The 20,402-nt window shown below is 41.1% G+C and overlaps 2 protein-coding genes across 2 annotated transcripts in view; both read left to right on the top strand.

Annotated features, from left to right (window-relative positions):
- Window positions 1-2,096: 2,096 nt before the first annotated feature.
- Window positions 2,097-20,402, top strand: part of CENPU (centromere protein U) — a 51,793-nt gene continuing 33,487 nt past the window's right edge. Inside the window, exons 1-2 of the mRNA XM_074228879.1 lie at window positions 2,097-2,175; window positions 6,446-6,497. Coding sequence (XP_074084980.1) covers window positions 2,135-2,175; window positions 6,446-6,497 — 93 coding nt within the window. The 5' untranslated portion in view covers window positions 2,097-2,134. The remainder of the gene's footprint in view (window positions 2,176-6,445; window positions 6,498-20,402) is intronic.
- LOC141517638 (charged multivesicular body protein 1B2-like) lies at window positions 18,730-19,459 on the top strand. Its single transcript, XM_074228880.1, has one exon. The coding sequence runs from the start codon at window positions 18,820-18,822 to the stop codon at window positions 19,405-19,407; it is 588 nt and encodes a 195-aa protein (XP_074084981.1). The 5' UTR covers window positions 18,730-18,819; the 3' UTR covers window positions 19,408-19,459.

Here is a 20,402-nt window from a genome sequence, read left to right on the forward strand (position 1 = left end):
GGAATCCAAGAAGATAGAAAAGAATTCCCAGAGCCAGAATTCACAAGATACATCTGTAGGGAAATAGGTATGCCTTAAGTTTGAGCCCATTCTCTCCAATGATTATATATATATATATATGTATATATATATACATATATATATATATATACACACACATAGAGAGTAGAGAATATGTCCCTGTATACAATTTAGAAAATTTAATTTTGTAAAAGCTTTTAAAAAATGATTCAGAAATAGATCTTAAAGTAAGCATAGATGTCCTAGAGTATTACAAAACATTCAAACAGTGGATCAGTTGGCGATGATATTTGAGGGTTTTTTCCTTCCTTTTTAAAATGTATTTTGCACTGGACCTGTGATTCTTATTGGTATAGGAAACTCCCAGGGTTATCCAGTCAATCAATGAAGGATTTAAACTCAAGTCTTTGAACTTGGAGAGTCCATTCTCTATCCACCATACCAGGCTCCAACTTGATTTGTATTCATTTTTAGAAAAGCAAACTTGTATGATTTTAGTGCAAAAGGTTAGATTATGCTGGTAATTACTAGTATTCTCAACTACTACTACTTCATATTCTCCCCTTGTTTAGTACAATCTGTAAATTTGGCTTTAATGTCTCTCCAGTAACTAATGATGCTGTTTACAAGAACTTAGTGTTAGCTTATCCTATTGTTCTTTATAATAATATTTAGTTATTAAATGTTAATGAGAAATTGGGGGTAGCTAAGTGGATAATCTAATGGATAGAGCACCTGCCCTGGAGTCAGGAAGACCTGAGTTCAAATTCAGTCTCAAACACTTAATTCTTATTTAGCCAAGTGACCTTGGGTAAGTAACTTAACCCCACTGTCTTGTAAAAAAAAAACCCTCAAAAAACAAGAAACTGGTGCGGGTGGCTGGTAGAGCTGGTAACAGTGCTCCTTTGGGGGCTGCACCTCAATTGCATTGAGATTCAGGAGATTAAGAATATTCTGAGAAGAGATGAGAACAAAATAATCTAAGAAGTCACTAAAGGGGAATGAAGATTGGCTTAATAAATATTTAGACAAGGAATAAGGTAAGGGTCTCCACGGAACTCTGCTGTGATAACATAACTGCATCATCTATAACCTCATTTGTGTGATAGCCCTGCACCCAACCTTCTTCTTCTTTTTTTATTTTAGGTTTTTGCAAGGCAAATGGGGTTAAGTGGCTTGCCCAAGGCCACACAGCTAGGTCATTATTAAGTGTCTGAGACCGGATTTGAACCCAGGTACTCCGGACTCCAGGGCCGGTGCTTTATCCACTACGCCACCTAGCCGCCCCCACCATTTCTCTTTGATGGGGTACTAGAATTGCTGGCTATAGCGTTTCTAGGAAGAAAAAAGTACAGGAATAAACATAGGTAAAGAAAAAAACAACATCATTTACTATAAATGATGATTGGGATAAAGAATTCATTAGTTGACTCAATTAAAATTTTCAGCAATATTAAAGGATAAAAACAAATCCACATAATTGGTATTTCTTATAATTTTAATTGGGATAAGGGAGAGTATTAGGCAGAAATGCACACACACACACAAGTAGCGAGACACATATATTCTGCGGGAGTTTCCACAAAACCAGGTGTAAGCGCCCGGGGGCGCTATCTGCCCGTCGCATCTTCATCTCCCTCCCAGCTACGCCGGGGCCGGAGACCCCCCAGGGGCTTTCAGTCTGACCGAGGCCGGCCCGGGGCTCCGGGCTTCCTCGCTCGGCCGCCCCCCTGCATTCGAGGGGGGCCGCTTGTTTCCTCGGAGCCGACGCGCCCCGCTTGGTGAGCTCCAGGACTCGGCGACCCCCGGGTCTCTTACCGGGGCGCTCCCCGCGGACGCGCACAGGCAGCGGGGACGCGCGGAGCCGCTCCCCGCCGGGCCGGGCCCCCCGGGGCCGGACCCCCCGGGGCCGGACGGACCGCGCGCGGGGCCGCGCATGCGCCCGCGCTCCCCTGGTTCCAGGAGCGGCGCACGTGACTGCGGGGCGGGGCGGGGGGGGAGGGGACGCAGCCCCGCGAATTGGAGAGTTCGGGCGGGAAGGCCGGCCCGGATTTCTTGGGCAGCCCCGGCTCAGCCCGCGCGGAGCCCCCCGCCCGCCCCGTGGGCGCCAGGCATGGACCGGCGGCGCAGCTCGCGGAGGAGCTCGGGCGCCAGGTAAGCGCTCGCTGCCCGGGCCGGCCCCTCCCCCCGGGGGGCTCCGTGCCCGGCTGGCACGCCGCCCTCCCGAGGCCCCTGCGGCCCGGCCCCACTCCCAGCCGCGAGACCTCGCCGCCGGGGCGGGCGGCCAGGCCAGCGGCGGAGGTGCGGCGCGCCGGGCCCCCGGCTCGTTGGCGGGGCGCTGGGCTGGAGCCTTTTGGGGTGACCCCCGCCCTCCGGCCCATTGGGCGGCTCCCCGGGCCGGCACGCCCCCGACACGCCCCGGGACTCTGCGGTCCTGCTTGGTTTTAGGGGTTTCGCCAGGCCCGCAGCTGGGCAGTTGTAGTGTCTGAGGCCGGACTTGCACTCCAGCCCTTCCGACTCCACCTAGCCGCCCCACTGCTGTTGTCTTTATGGAAAAGTCCATGTTTCTTAAATTCAGAATATTTGAAATCGGCTTTTCCCCCCCAAATTGGGGTGGACATGCGTGTCGCTCTGCCTCGCCTACTGTGTTCCAAGTATTTTGCCAGACACTTGCACCATTCGCTATTTTGTTCTGTTTTGAACTAGACCTGTAACTTCACTGGTTAGGAAACTCCAGGAGGAAACCCTGTACCGGCGTGCTCCGCGTGTGCAGGTTGAGAGAGCTGCTAGGGTGCTGAGAGGCTGAAGGATCTCCCAAAGCTCTCAGACCCTCCGACTAGAGGCCAGCCCTCTATCGTGCCAGACTGCACCTGTTGCCTGTTGAATGAAGCGCATTCTTTCTTTAAATTTTGTTTATTTAAGGCAGTGGGGTTAAGTGGCTTGCCCAAGGTCACACAGCTAGGCAATTAAGTGTCTGAGGTCGGATTTGAATTCAGGTCCTCCTGACTCCAGGGCTGGTGCTCTATCCACCTAAGCTGCCCCTGGTGCTAGAAGCCCTTTTTTGTATCATGAACCCCTTTGGCAGTCTGGTGAAATTATGGACCCTTTTTCAGAATTGTGCTTTGTAAATGCAAGAGGTAAAACACATAGACTTGCAAAGGAAACCAACATTTAATGAAATAAGGACTATTTGAACCATCTCAGTTCATGGATCAGTTGAAATCTATGCTTAGATCCCTCAATCCAATCGGGCACAATGATGACTTCAGTTCAAATTGACTAAATATCTGTTCTGTATATTGTGGTGTGCTAGGTATGCAAAGATGAAAAGGGATAGTTGATTTATAGGAGAGAATGTGAAGAGATAAAGGAGACATCCAGACAAAATGTTTCAGGAAAAATTTCAGGAGGAAGTGCTCTCTTTAAGTATACGGAGGAGGTGGTGCTTGTTGGACTTTGAAGAAGAGTAAGGATTTCGGTCAGTGAAGATGGGCTATGTTTCAGACAGTAGTGAAATAAGACTTGAAAGACTTTAAGCCAAATTGTTAATGATTTAAAGCATCAAGTTAAGAAGTTTGTACTTAATTCTTTCAGCAACAGGCAGAGATCTATTGCTGACTATTTGAGGAGAGCCAGAGTGATTTGAGGCCTGTAAACCCCTCTCTTGCCAGGTTTGGGCAGTGTATCCAGGAGACCCTACTTAGGGTTGACTTGGCAGAGATACTGGAGTGGTTTGCCATTTACTTTTTTTTTAATCCATATGCATAAGTATATTTTTAATTTACAAAATTTCCTTCCACCCTCCCTTCCCACCCCTCCCTTCAGTGGTGAACAGTTAGGTTAACACTGTGCTAATATATTTTCAATAAACATGTTTACAGATAAGGCATATTTGGTATAAGGAATTAGGATTAAGGGGAAGAGATACATAAGAGATAATTTGTATAGTGTTCATCAAATTCCAAAGGGGTTTTTTTCTGCTTTGTTTTGATTCTCTTCTTCTGGATGGGGATTGCATTGTCTATATTCAGTCTAATACAGTTGTCCTAGCTCTCTGAACTGCTGAGAGAAGCTGCTTTCATCAAGGTTGATCAACTCAACTCACAATTGATGAGAAGCAATTTCCTTTTAATGAGGAAACTGAGACAATCAGTAACAGTTAAATGATTTGCCCAAGGTCACATAGCTAGTAGCAATCTGAGACTAGATTTGAACACAGATTTTCCTGACTCCAGACCTTTTGCTTTAACCACTGAACCACCTATTATCCCTCACCATGTTTATACTAACATGAATGTTTTTCTTTGTCGAGGTGTACATTCAATTTAATTTTTTTTTTTTTTAGTTTTTGCAAGGCAATGGGGTTAAGTGGCTTGCCCAAGGCCATACAGCTAGGTAATTATTAAATGTCTGAGGCCAGATTTGAACTCAGGTATTCCTGATTCCAAGGCCAGTGCTCTATCCACTGCGCCACCTAGTCGCCCTCAATTTAATTTCAAATAAAGATTTTAAAGTTCTTTTTTCCTGGTACCCATTCTTTCATTTCACCCTAAATCTCCCTTTTTATGCCTTGTTTATGTTGCCAACATTGCTAAATGTGCTTCAAAAACAAACAGAATTTGGGGGCAGGGAGGAGGGAAAGGAAGGAGAAAAAAATTGTAAACCTCAAAACCTTACCAGTCCCATAAAGGACTATTTAAAATGCCATTTGTTTTTCATGTGGGCATCTTCTGCAGGCATCCATGAAGTCTTTCATGGAACCTTCCTCACAAAGGAAAGAATTCAAATTTACTGGGAGCAAAACAGTCTCTCTTCTCTCTCTCTCTCTCTCTCTCTCTCTCTCTCTCTCTCTCTCTCTCTCTCTCTCCCTCTCTCTCCTCCCACCTAACCTCAAGTTCTACCCAGTATACCTGATTCATAAAATAGAGATAACTTATGATTTTTTCCTACATATCATAGATCCCTTCCATCCTAGGTCCTTCTCCCCCTCCTCATCTCTGTCTGGAAATAGTTCCTTCTCTTTGTTCTCCTTCAGTATAATACCTCTAGAACTTTCAGCCTCCTCCAACTCAGGAGACATTTTCTGAGATTGCTGTTTACTCTCTCCCTTAGTAAGGCCCATTTCTGCATTTAGATATTCTTCTCAGGTTCCCTTCTGTATCTCCAACTGGTTCCAGTTCTTTCACATGAATAAGGGGAGCATAGACCTCTCTCCAGGGCAAGCCAACTGTGTATATTCACTTTTTAAAGAACTAGCTAGAAGTTGAGTCAGTAACAGAACAAACCCCTTATTAGCAGGTGAGAATGGGCATAAGACCAGAGGAAGTTATGGTTTGTTTAGGGAATGTATAATTTATCCTGGAAACACAAGAAGGTAGGGGAATTTTCTCTGGGAAATGGAAATAGATAATCATTAGAGGAGGAGGTTGTGTTCGGGGGAAGCAGAGGAAAGGGAAGTGATAGTGAGACAAAAAAAGGAAAAGGATATTAATGAAACACCTTTTTAAAACTACATAGAAATCTAAAGAAAGTTCAGAAGGGGACACAGACAAGAGCATTTCTGGCACTACCCCATTAAATGATGTGTACTAAAAAACAAGCTGTTCATGGTAGATTTATGGTTTCACATCTCTTATTCCATCCTTTGTAAATAGAAATGTCCATTTGTAATACTTTCTAAGTTCATAATAAAATTATTATTAAAAAACCAAAAAGCCTTACCAAAAAAAAAATGAATGCTAGAACCATACCATTGTATGTAATTGGAAAACAAATATTTATAGAATAGAAAAGTAATAGACCCCCTCCTTTTACAATAAATGTTTATTAAAATAAATTGGTAAAACCTCCAAGAATATTGAAAAAAAACAACCCCATAATTCAGGCCTCTATAGAAGTAGAAGCTGGATGGCTAAGGGGCTGATTTGGAAGGAAGAAAGATGGAAGTTTAGAGAATAGAATATGCTTTTTTTTGAAAGCTGATACAGAAGACAAAAATAGTGATTATTTTGTTTTAGCCTCACAACAATCCTAGGAGATAGGTGCTATTATTCCCATTTTACAGATGTGGAAACTGAGACAGATTGGTTAAATGACTTACCCAAGCTCACATAGCTAGTAAGTGTTGAGTTTTTAGAACTTTAATTTTATAGAAGGGAATAGTAGTAATATAAATAATATAAAGGAGAAATTTGAAAAGTAAGTAGTTGAGGAACATTAGATAAACCACTGGCCCTGGAGTCAGGAGGACCCAAGTTCAAAATATTACCTCAGACATTTGATACCTCATAGCTATGTGACTCTTGGGCAATTTACTTAACCCTCATTGCCTCCGAAAGAAAGTAGAAAAATAAGTGGTTGGAAAGAAATTTGCAGTGTTTTCCCAATGTAAATGTTGACTTTTTTTAATTCTTTGTTTCTTTAGTACTAAGAAAGAGTCAAAGAAGAAAACAGGGAGACAAAGTCATAGGAAAGAGGTACGTTATTTTTTTATATTTTAGTACAGTTCAAGCCAAACAACACAAAATAAATATGTTTTCTTCAAGATGTCTAGTTCTGTTTCTCAGAGGTCGATAAGTCTCCACAGTGTTGACACCTTTGATGCTGTAATCGATGTGACCACACTGATGTGATTCCCTGCATTTAAGTAAAGCTGGATTCAGTTACAATGAACCATGATATATTTTGGGGACTTGTTATCCAAATTCTCCCAGGATGTGGTTGACTCAGGAGTCAGGAAGACCTGAGTTCAAATTCTACTTCAGTGGTGACTGAAAAGTCACTTAAGCTCTCCAGGCCTTAGTTTCCTTATCTGTTAAAATGAAATATGATGGACTCAGTGGCTTCTAAGATCCCTTCCAGCTCTCTCTGTGATGCTGTGATCCATAAGTTTTCTCCATAAAGGATTTACCCAGTTTCTGCAGCTTTTTCCATTTCTTTATTTCATGAGGCCTGGGTCAGTTCCCAGGTTCTCCATCTGTGGTTCCTCTAGAGTGGATAGAAATTCTGAGACAAAGTTCTGAGACAAATGATCCTTTATGAGCAAAGCTATTGTGGTTGTTGTTTAGTTATTCTTTGGTTTTCTTGGCAAACATACTAGAGTGGTTTGCCATGTTTTTCTTCAACTTTTAACAGGTGAGGAAACTGAATTAAATGGGATTATATGACTTGCCCAACTAAAGTCACAAGTTGAGGCCAGATTTGAATTTAGGAAGATGCATCTTCCTGGCTATAGGCCCTATGCTCTGAGGACACCGAATGCACTGACCCACTTAGATGCCTCTATGCCCATGTAAGGACAAATGGCATCAATACAATATTATTTTTATATTTAATGTTAAATTTATGCTAGCTTGAGCATGTCTTAACAAAATTGGGGCAGGGGGGGGATTCCCACTCTTTTCATGACCAGTCTCTCCTTCATACATTTCCTTGACAATCCTCCCATACTTCTTTCACTCAAGTCATCTTTGGAAATATGTATAACCTGCCTCCATCGTGTACTTCTCTGTTGAAACATTAGATTTAACTTCATACACTTTGATTCTTACACTGTTCCAAAATTTGCAATATATAATATTCCTAGGAGAATATTTACATTTAAAAAGTATAGATGTTTGTGTTGGAGGGTAGTCTGGATCATTAAGCACAGAGCAGTTTCCCAAATGCAACTCAGTCTTCACTTTTCCTTCTCTTTCATTTTGGGCCCAACTCATTATCCTAAGCCTTGTTTTCCATCTAATTACTAATTTACTGTCTCAGTGGACTAGTCTTCCAACTATATTTCATAGTCTGGAGAGTATGCATTCTCCATCCATTGAGTTTTTCCTGCATAACAATCGTTAGGCTAGTATTTTTGAAGAGTAGTAATAGATCTTATTGAAAAGACTAATGTTCTGGCGTTTCATACAGTCAGCATGCTATCATTCTAGGCAGAAGCAAAATGGAATTGTTCTTCTCCATCTAGGTAGCAAGGGTTTTTTTTTTAAATATAAATTTATTTTTCCAACTACATGCAAACATTTTGTAAGATTTTGAGTTCTGCATTTTTCTCCCTACTTCCTGTTCCTCCCCTCTCCCCTTGATAAGTAAGGTTATGTATGTACGACTGTTAAGTAAGAAAAAAAGAATCAGAATAAAAAAGAAAAACATGAGGGGGGGAAACCATAAAACATAAAGCAAATATTAAAAATTTAAAATACTATGTTTTGGTCTATATTTAGACCACATAGTTCTTTCTCTGGAATGTGGATAGTAATCACAAGTCCTTTAGACTTAGTCGTTGATCATTACACTGCTAAGGAAAGCTAAGTTCCTTATAGTTGATCATCACACAATGTTACTATTAATGTGTACAACATTCTTCTGGTTCTGCTTACTTCGCTCAGTATCAGTTCATGCAAATCTTTCCAGGCTTTTCTGAAGTCTACCTGCTCAAGATTCCTTCCAGAACAATAGTGTTCCATCACATTCAAAGACCACAATTTGTTCAGGCATTCCCCAGCTGACAGGCATCCCCTTAATTTCTAATTCTTTGCCAACACAGAAACTGCTCTGAATATTCTTGCTTATTTGAGTCTTTTCCCTTTTTCATGATTTCTTTGGGATAAAGAACTAGTAGTTTTATTGCTGGATCAAAGGGTATAAATAGTTTTACTGCCCTTTGAGCATAGTTCCAGATTATAAGCAAAGGTTCTTAACGTTGGATCTGTAAATTTGAATGAGGAAAAAATATACATCTTTATTTTCACTAACCTCTAAAATTTCCTTAAGTTATGAATTAAAAATTATTCTTTGAAAGGGTTCCTAGGTTTGCCAGATTGCCAAGGGGTGGCCCATGACACATACAGAGGTACAGCCACTGGGGAATCCTTGCATTTTGATCCTAAATTCTCCATGACAGTGATGAGTGCCCTTAGTAAGTGGATGAATATCCCTGGTTTATTGCCTCACAGTGTCTCTAAAGAGATACTGAACTGAGCTGTCTCACTTGTAACATTCATAAAGGACCACGTCGCCTAACATTTGTGTGAGAGGTTCCTTATTGAGGAGAGCTGCCAGAAGGACATTATGTTCTACAGAATCAAAGGAGAATCAACCAACAGTAACCACAGTGGAAATCTTGTATTCTTAGAACCTTTTGCTCAATTGCATGAATGTAAATATATGATCTGCTTTAGAAAATTCTTTGCCAAAACCTGATTCTTTCCTATTTTTGGCAAGGATTCCTGGATTAGAGGGTCTTAACCTTTCTTTTCCCATAGACTATCTGGAGATGCCAGTGGTTACCACCTCAGAACAGTGGGGTTTTTTTTAAGCCAGGATTTTTTTTTAATTTTACAATTTCTCCCCTAATCTCACTTCCCTTCCCCCCCACCCCCCACAGAAGGCAATCTAATAGTCTTTACATTCTTTCCTTGCTATACATTGATCAAAATTGAGATGTGTTGAGAGAGAAATCATATCCTTAAGGAAAAAATAAGATAACTTTTTAAAAAATTAAGTCTTTGTCTAAACTCCACAATTCTTTGAATACAGATAGTATTCTTTATCGCAGATACCCTAAAATTGTCCCTGATTGTTGCACCGACGGAACAAGCAAGTCCATCAAGGTTGATTGATCATCACTCCTACATTGCTCTTAGGGTGTGCAGTGTTCTTCTGTTTCTGCTCATCTCTTTCAACATCAGTTCATGCAAATCCTTCCAGGCTTCTCTGAATTCCCATCCTTCCTGGTTTCTAAGAGAACAATAGTGTTCCATAACTTACATATTCCACAATTTGTTCCCCGATTGATGTACATTCACTCAATTTCTAATTTTTTTTGCCACCACAAACAGGGCTATGAATATTTTTGTAAAAGTGACATTTTTACCCTTTTTCATCATCTCTTCAGGGTATAGACCCAATAGTGGTATTGCTGGATCAAAGGGTATGCATATTTTTGTTGCCCTTTGGATGTAATTCCAAATTTCTCTCCAGAAAGGTAGGATGAGTTCACAGCTCCACCAACAGTGTATTAGTATCCCAGATTTCCCTCATCCTTTCCAACATTGATCATTGTCCTTTCTGGTCATATTGGCCAGTCTGGGAGGTGTGAGGTGGTCCCTCAGAGAAGTTTAATTTGCATTTCTCTAATCAGTAAAGATTTAGAGCAATATTTCATATGACTGGATTGCTTTGATTTCCTAATCTGTAAATTGCTTCTGCATATCCTTTGACCATTTGTCAATTGGGGAATAGCTTGTTTTTTAAAAAATTTGACTCAGTTCTCTGTATATTTTAGAAATGAGTCCTTTGTCAAAAATACTAGTTATTTTGTTTCCCAATTTACTGTATTTCTTTTGATGTTGGTGGTTTTGTCTGTACAAAAGCTTTTTAATTTAATGTAACCAAAATTAACTAGTTTATTTTTTAGGTGTTTTTTTTTTTTTTGCAAGGCAAATGGGATTAAGTGGCTTGCCCAAGGCCATACAGCTAGGTAATTATTCAGTGTCTGAGACCAGATTTGAACCCAGGTACTCCTGACTGCAGGGCTGGTGCTTATCCACTGCACCACCTAGCCACCCCTAACTAGTTTATTTTTAATGATGTTCTTCATCTCTTCCTTGGTCATAAACAGTTTCCCTTTCCATAGATCTGACAGGTAAACTATTCCTTGATCTCCCAATTTACTTATAATATTGTTTTTTTATGTCTAAATATTCTATCCACTTGGATGTTATCTTGGTATAGGGTTTGAGGTGTTGGTCTAATCCAAGTTTCTTCCATATTAACTTCCAATTTTCCCAGCAGTTTTTATCAAAGAGAGAGTTTTTATCCCAATAGCTGGACTCTTTGGGGTTATCAAACAGCAGATTACTATAATCATTCCTCCCTGCTATCTCTTTTGCACCTAGTCTATTCCACTGATCTACCACTTTATTTCTTAGCCAATACCAGACAGTTTTGATGACTGATGTGTTATAATTTTAGATCTGATAGGGCTGAGCCACCTTCTTTTGTACTTTTTTTTTATTAAATCCCTGGAAATTCTTGACTTTTTATTTTTTCCTATGAATTTACTTATAATTTTTTCTAACTCATTAATTTTTTGGAATTTTGATTGGTGGGAATAAAGCAGTTTAATTTAGGTAGAATTGTCATTTTTTTATTATAATAGCTCAACCTATCCATGAGCAGTTGATATTTGCCCAGTTATTTAAATCTGATTTTATTTGTAAAGGATGTGTTTTGTAGTTTTCAAGGCATTTCTGAGTCTGCCTTGGCAGGTAGACTCTCAAGTATTTTATATTGTCTGAAGTAATTTTGAATGGGATTTCTCTTTCTCACTCTTGCTACTGTACCTGGCTAGTAATATTCAGAAATGCTGAATATTTATGAGGGTTTATTTTATATCCTACAACTTTGCTAAAGTTGCTATTTGTTTCTAGTAGTTTTTTAGATGATTTTTTGGGATTCTCTAGGTATACCATCATGTCATCTGCAAAGAGTGAGAGTTTTGTTTCTTCCTTCCCTATTCTAATTCCTTCAATTTCTTTTTCTTCTCATTGCTGAAGCTAACATTTCTAACACAATATTGAATGTAGTAGTTATAACAGGCATCCTTGTTTCACCCCTGATCTTATTGGGAATGCTTCTAGCTTTCCCCATTGCATGTAATGCTTGTTGATGATTTCAGATAGATACTGCTTATCATTCTAAGGAACAATTCATTTATTCCTATGCTAGTGTTTTTAGTAGGAATGGGTGTATATTTTGTCAAAGGCTTTTTCAGCATCTATTTATAAAATCATATGATTTCTGATAGGTTTGTTATTGATATAGTCAATTATACATACAGGTTTCCTAACATTGGACCAATCCTGCATTCCTGGAATAAATCCTACTTGGTCATAGTGTATTATCCTAGGGATAACTTGCTATAATTGCTTTGGTAAGAATTTATTTTAAGATTTTTGCATCTATATTCATTAGAGATAGGTCTCCAATTTTCTTTCTCTGTTTTTGACTCTTCCTGGTTTAGGTATCAGCTTTATATTGGTGTCATAGTTAGGCAGAGTTCCAACTTCACCTATTTTTCCAAAGTCTATATAGAATTGGAACCAATTGTTCCTTAAATGTTTGCTAGAATTCACTTGTGAAACTATCTGGCCCTGGAGATTTTTTCTCAGGGAGTTCAATAAATGACTTGTTGAATTTCTTTTTTCTGAGATAGGGTTATTTAGGTATTTAATTTCCTCTTCATTTTACCTGGGCAGCTTATATTTTTAGTAAATATTCATCCATTTCACTTAGATTATAAAATTTATTGGCATAGAGTTGGGCAAAATAATTCCAAATTATTACTTTAATTTCTTCCTCATTGGTGGTAAGTTCACCTTTTTCATGTATGATACTAGCAATTTCATTTTCTTCTTTCTTTTTTTAATCAAATTAACCAGAGGTTTATCAATTTTATCTGTTTTTTTTTCATAAAACCAACTCTTGGTTTCATTTATTAGTTGAATAATTTTTTGCCTTTGATTTTATTAATTTCTTCTTTAATTTTTAGAATTTCTAATTGGTTTCAATTTGTCCTTTCTCTAATTTATTCATGTAAGCATTTAAAGATATATATCCCCTACCTTGGCTGTATCCCATAAGTTTTGGTATGCTGTCTTGTTATTGTCATTATCTAGGATGAAGTCATTCTTTCTATAATTTGATCCTCTCATTCTTTAAAATGAGGTTATTCAGTTTCCAATTAGTTTTAGGCTTAGCTCTCCCTGGCCCATTATTGCATGTAATTTTTATTGCATTATGATCTGAGAAGGATGTAGTCACTATTTCTGCCTTTCTGTATTTGATTATTAGGTTTTTATGCCCTAGTATATGGTCAATTTTTGTGTAAAGTGCCATGTACTGCAGGAAAAAAGTATAATCCTTTCTATCCCCATTCAATTTTCTCCAAAGGTCTATCATATCTAGGTTTTCTAACAATCTATTTACCCCCTTACTTTCCATCTTGTTTATTTTATGGTTAGATTTATATAAATCTGAGAGTAGGAGGTTGAGGTCTCCCACCAGTAGAGTTTTGCTGTCATGACTTCCTATAACTCTTTCAGCTTCTCCTCTAAAAGTTTAGATGCTGTACTACTTGGTACATACATATTTACTATTGAAATTGCTTCATTGTAACAGCTAGGTGGCACAGTGAAGAGAGCACCGACCCTGGAGTTGGAGTACTTGAGTTCAAATCCAGCCTCAGACACCTAATAATTACCTAGCTGTGTGTCCTTGGGCAAGCCACTTAACCCCATTGCCTTGCAAGAAAAACCTTAACAAAAAGAAATTGCTTGTCTGTGGTACCTTTTAGGAGGATATAGTTTCCTTCTTTATCTCTTTTAATGATATCTATTTTTGCAGCTGCTTTGAGATAAGAATTGCTATCTCTGCCTTTTTTCACTTCAACTGAAGCAAAATATATTTTGCTCCAAACTTTTACCTTTACTCTGTATACATCTCTTTGCTTCAAATGAGTTTCTTGTAAGCAGCATATTGTAGGATTCTGGTTTTTAATCCAGTCTCCTATTTGCTTAAGTTTTATGGGAGAGTTCATCCCATTCACATTCAAAGTTATAATTACTCTTTATTGCCCTCCATGCTATCTTCCCTCTGTTTATATTTTCACTTTTTTCACTTTAACTATATTCTCCAGTATTTTGTTTCTGAATACCACCACTTTTAGTGTGTTTGCCTTCTTCTATCTAACCATCCTCCCCTTTCCCCTTTTCTTTTGCCCCTTCTTCCTTCCCTTCTTTTAGTCCTTTTCTTCCCCCCCTTCCCCCTTTTTAAACTTATTTTTTATTTATTTAAGGCAATGGGATTAAGTGACTTGCCCAAGGTCACATAGCTATTTGGACTCAGATACTCCTGACTCCAGGGCAGGTGCTCTATCCACAGTGCCACCTAGCTGCCCCCCCCTTCCCCCTTTTAATACTTGAAAGGTAAATAAGTTTCTTAACTGAGTGTGTTTATATTAACTTTAAGCCAAGTCTGTTGAAGAGTAAGATTCAGGTGTTTCTCACCTCCTCCCTTCTTTCCCTCTATTGAAATATGTCCTGTGTACCTCTTCATGTAATTGATTTACCCCATTCAATCTCCATTCTCCTGTCTCTTTACTGTCTTCCTTTTTAAGGAGATATTGTTTTTAAATCATTTTATCAGTCATGGATATGTCATAAATGTCCATTACTTCTGGCTAAGCATATAGAGAGTTACAGTTCTTGAGAGTTATGAGAATATTTCTCCCAAATGGGGATATAGCAGGTTTTTTTCCTTTAGAATGTGTTTTCAAAGCACAAAATAAAATAGATTTGGTTATACAAAGGAAGCCAATTATAGGGAAACATAGTTAAGAATTAAAAAGAAACACATTTGTAGAGCCCAAATTAAGAACCCCTCCTGACCTCCAGCCCATCCTCTCCATAACTGCCAAAACATCTACCTAAAGCACATGTTTTTGAAGGACTTTAAATGCCAGTGGGGAGTTTTATTTTCTCTTGGCAGCAATGGGGTGCCCTGATGATTCACTCTTATTTCATGTTACTCCCATCACACCCACTCTTTTTTCAACCAAACTGGCCTACCTGATGTTCCTTGAATCAAACTGGGCCTTTCATCCTTCCATCTTCTCTTCTGAGCCTTACCTTTCTTCTAAGCTTAGCTCGCAGGTCACTTCCTCCAAGAAGCCTTTCCCAATTCCTCTAGTACTCGTAAGTTCTTAAATTTTTTTTGTCATGGACCCCTTTGGCCATCTGGTGAATCCTGGTGAATGTTTTGGAATATATTAAATTACATGAGGGGGCAGTGAATGGAGGGGCCTGAAATCAACTCATCTTCTGAGTTCAAATTCAGCTTCAGGCATTTCCTAGCTGTGTGATCCTGGGCAAGTCACTTAATCCTTTTTGCCTCAGTTTTCTCATCTGTAAAATGAACTGGGAAAAGGAAATGGCAAATCAAAAGGGGTCAGGAAGAGTCAGACAGAATTGAACACTAATTTGAAATATAGTCGTCGAAGTATTTTTGAAAAATAAAAGTTCACATATGAGAACCCCTGCTTTGATTTCTGGTGGTTTTACCCTAATCCAAGTATTTTGAATTTACTTAAATTTGCTGAAATATTACTTAAAAAGTCTTTAGTGACTTACTGTTGCCTATCAAATACATTCTTGTTCCTGGGCAGAACCCTCAGCATCCAGCTCAGGCTTAACTCTCCAAAGTTATCTTGCACTTTATAGTCCGCAGTCCATCCAAATTGTACTACTCTCCATCCTCTATTTTCATTCTTTCCTCTCCCACATCTAAGTTATTTTTTTGATCCCCTTTGCTTAGAATGACCTACTGTCTAGAAAACTGAGAGGCTAAATCTACTCAAACCCATAACTAAAGTTTCATTAAGATTTAAGTCTATTTCAGGGCAACTGGGTGGCGTAGTGGATAGAGCACTGGCCCTGGAGTCAGTTCAGTCAGTCAGTACCTGAGTTCAAATGTGGCCTCAGACAATAATTACCTAGCTGTGTGGACTTGGGCAAGTCACTTAACCCCACTGCCTTGCAAAAACCTAAAAAGAAAGATTTAATCTATTTCTTTCCCCCTTTTTTAGGGGTTTGGCACTTTGACTTATGACTCTTGAAGAAAGTGTATATTTACTTCTGTGATACTTATGACAGAGAGGAAGAAAGCATCTCATCTTTCATTTCTAAAACCTAAAGCATATTTCCCAAAATGTTTTTTTTGTTTTTTTGTTAGGCAGTGGGATTAAATGACTTGCCCAAGGTCACACAGCTAGCAAATATCAAGTGTCTGAGGCAGGATTTGAACTCTGATCCTCTGGACTCCAGGACCTGTGTTCTATACACTGTACCACCTAATTCTCCTCCAAATGCCTTTTATTATCCTCCTTTTTGTCCATGTTGGAAGAGATAACATTAGACTTAACTTAGACATTGTGAACCTTAAAAACAAAACCTTAAAAATATAGGATTAAAAAAAATGACAGAAAATAATAGGTTAGATATTCTCTGGGATTTACCATTAGCCTATAGGTGGAAGCCTGGTAATGACTACCCCAAGGGTGAAGGAGATCGGAAAATTCATAGAGCAGCAAGAGATGGGGAACAGAATATACATAACTAGAGTAGACAAAACCTTAAACTTCCCTGGACACCATTCTATTATTTGATATCTAGGAGAATTATTCTTCTACAATGCTATCTTGCCTGAAGGAAGTCACATTGTTTTATGATTTAAGTATCTGGAGAGCAGGACTAGTTTTCCTTTCCAAGGCTAAAGGAGGACACATTTCATTCCTCACAAAATCTAAAAAAATAAATCAACCTTTGACAAGAATATAGTTGTAAAAATTTATAGTAGTTATTATTTTTTTATTATAACACTTTGACAATCTCTAAGGGACAGACCTTAAAAGAAGGGAAATGGCACAAAATAGGGCACAAAATGATCAGAAGCTTAAAGATGGATAAGGAAGGGATGAGATCACCTCTATATGAATTTGGACAAACCCTTTTGGGCCTTAGGCTCCTTGTCTGAAAGATAGGAATTGAAGATAATAATATTTGTAGTACTAACCATAGCAGGTTGTTGAGATGACTTTGGAGTTCATATGTAGTATTTTAGATTTAGAACTGAATTGGATTTCAAGAGTTAATGGTACCCAACCTCCTCATTTTATAGATGAGAAAGTGAAGTGACTTGCTCAGAGCTACACAGCTGGTAGGTGTCACCCGAGCCAAGAATGGAATACAGCTTATTTGAGACCCAGTCCATGCTGTTAGGAACAAGTCTAGGAATATATATATATATATATATGTATATATCACTGAAGGAAGAGGTGTATTGGAGGTAAGAGGAATGAAAGCAAGCAGCTGGTTATTTCTGATGCAATTCTGGATTATTTAGTGTGAAATGAGATTTTAGCTATGGCATCTCCCTCATTTTACAGATGAGGAAATGTCAGGTGAAGTCTGAGCTTAATTGTTTGTTTGTTTTTTGTCACAAGGTATCTTTCAGGGGGAGTTGAAATAACTTGTGTAAGAACAAAACACATTTTTTCTTTTTTAGAAAAAAAAAAAGAAAATTTACTTCCAGCAATTAAGACAAGCAAAACTAGTATAAGGCTTCTCACAGTGCAGAGAAAGGCCTTAGGACATGGTAACTTTATGACCATTTTAAAGTATTCATTTCTTTGGCTTTTAAGAAGTATGTTCTGGAGGAAGTGACTCAATGGATGTAGGCATCTGCTCCCAAAGGTTACAAGAGGGGGAAGCAGGCTGTGACTCCAAATCTGCTGCTCTGTTCAGGGTGTCTGTCACTTCATCCATTTGGTTTTTCCTGTGTGGATGGCAAAGTCTGGTAGTGAACATCTGTAGGCAGTAGCAGCTAGAGGAAAGGTCTCTTCCCATCTGGACATACAGAACTCTTGACCAAGTGGCAATCATATTTTGGTGAGTCAATAAGCAGTCATTAAATGCTTGCTGTGTGCAGGATACCATATTCACAGTATCATACCCTCACCTGTAGGTCAGCACTCTGTTGAAAGAAATGTAATTTTTGGTTTCTGAAACCTGGAAAAATAGCTTTGGGCTTAGTTAAGATTTCTTTCTTAAGGATCATACTGTAAGCCTAAAATCACTTTGGCTCTCATTGATTGGTCCCGGGCCAATCCCACTTGGTCATTATTTGGGTTTTGATCAGCTCAGAATGAGTGTAACTAGCAATTATTATATTGAGTTCTTAAAAATTAAGAAATTAGAATTTTTTTCTTCCCTATGGTTGATCACTGAATGAGTAGAGCCTCCCTCAGTCAGGCGAGACCTGTTAAAGGCCTTAGTTGAAAACGGCCAAGTGCTCCCACACACAGTGTTCAGGGCCATCTGCCACGATAACGTTGGTCCTACATTTTCGAAGGCCAGGCCACCAGGGAGGTGATGCCATGCAAGTCAGGGCCCGGCTGAGGGACTTGCCCGAGAGGGCACAGCTTCTAAGTGGCAAGTGTCTGACCCCGGATTCGAACTCCTGGCCCTTCCGAAGCCAAGGCCGCAGCTATCCGCTGCGCCACCCAGGCCCTTTGGGATCCGGACCGGACCGCTGGACCCAGAATGCAACCAAGAAGTGATCTTCGCTAAAGTCCAATTTACCTGCGTGTCGCGACCCTCCCAGAGCCTCCCCTGCCCGCTCCGGGCCCGCGGCGGACCTCGGAGTCGCAGCGGATGCTTCGGTCATGAACCAGGCCCTCGGCCCTGCCCCTGGACGGGCCCGACCCGCGGCGGCCGCTCTCGCCTCCCGCCCCGGTGCCCGCGGCCGGCGGTGCCCCGCCCCGTGTCGTCTGGCCTCCGTGGGAATCGGGGGCCTCGGCGCCCGCTGGTCCCGCCCGGCTGCGCGCGCAGCCGCCGCTGGCCCGTCCTCCGCCGGCTCCGCCCCTGATTGAGGTGGGGCTGACGCGCGTGCGCGGCGCTGGCCCCGCCCCCGCCCTTCCCCTGTGCCTCCTCCGGCTGCGGCCCCCTCCCCTTCCCGGGCGGGCCGCGGCGTCGTCACGCCGGCGCGCCGAGCACGTCCTAACGGGAGTGGGACCCAAACAAACGAGCCTGGCTGCGCGGGCTGGGCGGCCGCGGCGGACCGGGCCCGGACCGGGCAGGGCGGGCTCCCGGACCTGCCGCCCGCGCCGGCCCCGCCGGGCGCCGCCGAGGGGCCTCCCTGCGCGGGGGGCGCCGGCTGCCCGGCTGCCCCGGGCCGGCCATGGAGAAACACCTCTTCAACCTCAAATTTGCCGCCAAGGAGCTCAGCCGGAGCGCTAAGAAGTGCGAGAAGGAGGAGAAGGCCGAGAAGGCCAAGATCAAGAAGGCCATCCAGAAGGGCAGCACGGAGGTGGCGCGCATCCACGCCGAGAACGCCATCCGCCAGAAGAACCAGGGCGTCAACTTCCTGAGGCTGAGCGCCCGGGTGGACGCCGTGGCGGCCCGGGTGCAGACGGCCGTGACCATGGGCAGAGTCACCAAATCCCTGGCCGGCGTCGTCAAGTCCATGGACGCGGCGCTGAGGAGCATGAACCTGGAGAAGATCTCGGCCCTCACGGACAAATTCGAGCACCAGTTCGAGACCCTGGACGTGCAGACGCAGCAGATGGAGGACACGATGAGCAGCACGGCCACCCTGACCACGCCGCAGGGCCAAGTGGACCTGCTGCTCCAGGAGATGGCGGACGAGGCCGGCCTGGACCTCAACCTGGAGTTGCCCCAGGGGCAGACGGGCTCGGTGGCCAGCGTGGCCTCGGCCGAGCAGGACGAGCTGGCCCAGAGACTCGCCCGCCTGCGCGACCAGGTGTGAGGGCGGCGGCCCCGGGCCCCGGGAGCCCCGGGCCGTGCAGCAAGCATCCGGCGGTCCGCGTGGAGGCTGGAAGACTGGGGGGTGCTTTTGCAGGTGGCTTTTTAGCAGAACTAACGCGTAAATGGTCGCTCCTCATATTTGGTTTAAAATACCGCCAAAGCCTTCTCTTGGGAGACTTTGAGCTTAATTCCCACTCCCAAACTTCTGTCCACCAGCCTCCCTCCAAACAGGGATTGAAAGATTTAATGGGAGCAGTTGGAATGTGTCTTTAGTTTCTATATGGCAAAAAAAAAAAATCAGTTTGGGATGTTTGTGTTAATATTAAATAAAGGCTACTGTTGGCTTTTATTCTCTTTTTGTTAGATTTGCTTTTAATTAGCAATATTCTGACTATTATTTTGATGCTGTCAATTGTTTTTAATCCAAAAAAAAGTTGCCATGTCACTTCATTTATTATTTGTGGTTTTGTTCATGAACTTACAGCTATATTTCAACTTTAATTGGCTCAGATAATGTTGAAATATTACAATTTATAATGATTCCATAACCAGCTAGTTCTTTTTCGACTATTTTTAAAATATGTTCATTTATACATAAGTCTGTTAATATTCTCAGATCCTGGCCTGCGTGTAAAACAGAAATGTTAAGATAATGAAATGACATTGATTCCAAATTTAAAACTATCTTTTAAATTCCTGTCTAAATAATCTAATTCCTTTTTGTTTTAAAGCAGCCTCTCTTTAATAATTGGCAAAACCAAAAAAAACCCATGAGATTTTTTTAATGGAGCCATAGCCAATTTAAATAATTTTTATTTAGCTGAAAATTGCGAGTTATTTGTTTTTTGAAAATTGCCTGGTTTGAGTGAGTTATGTGAAATTGGAAAGCAGGAACAGCTGTTAAAGACTAGAGCCCCAAAAGAAAGCAGTTTGGTACCCAGGTGTACTTTATTTTGGCCAGTTTACCTTAAATGAAATGGGTAAGTTAAAATATAG

The sequence above is a fragment of the Macrotis lagotis genome, chromosome 3, assembly GCF_037893015.1.
Source record: "Macrotis lagotis isolate mMagLag1 chromosome 3, bilby.v1.9.chrom.fasta, whole genome shotgun sequence".
Taxonomy (NCBI): Eukaryota; Metazoa; Chordata; class Mammalia; order Peramelemorphia; family Peramelidae; genus Macrotis; species Macrotis lagotis.

Coding starts and splice junctions, on each gene's coding strand:
- LOC141517638 (XM_074228880.1), top strand. CDS start 18,820: ATGGAGAAACACCTCTTCAACCTCAAATTTGCCGCCAAGGAGCTCAGC.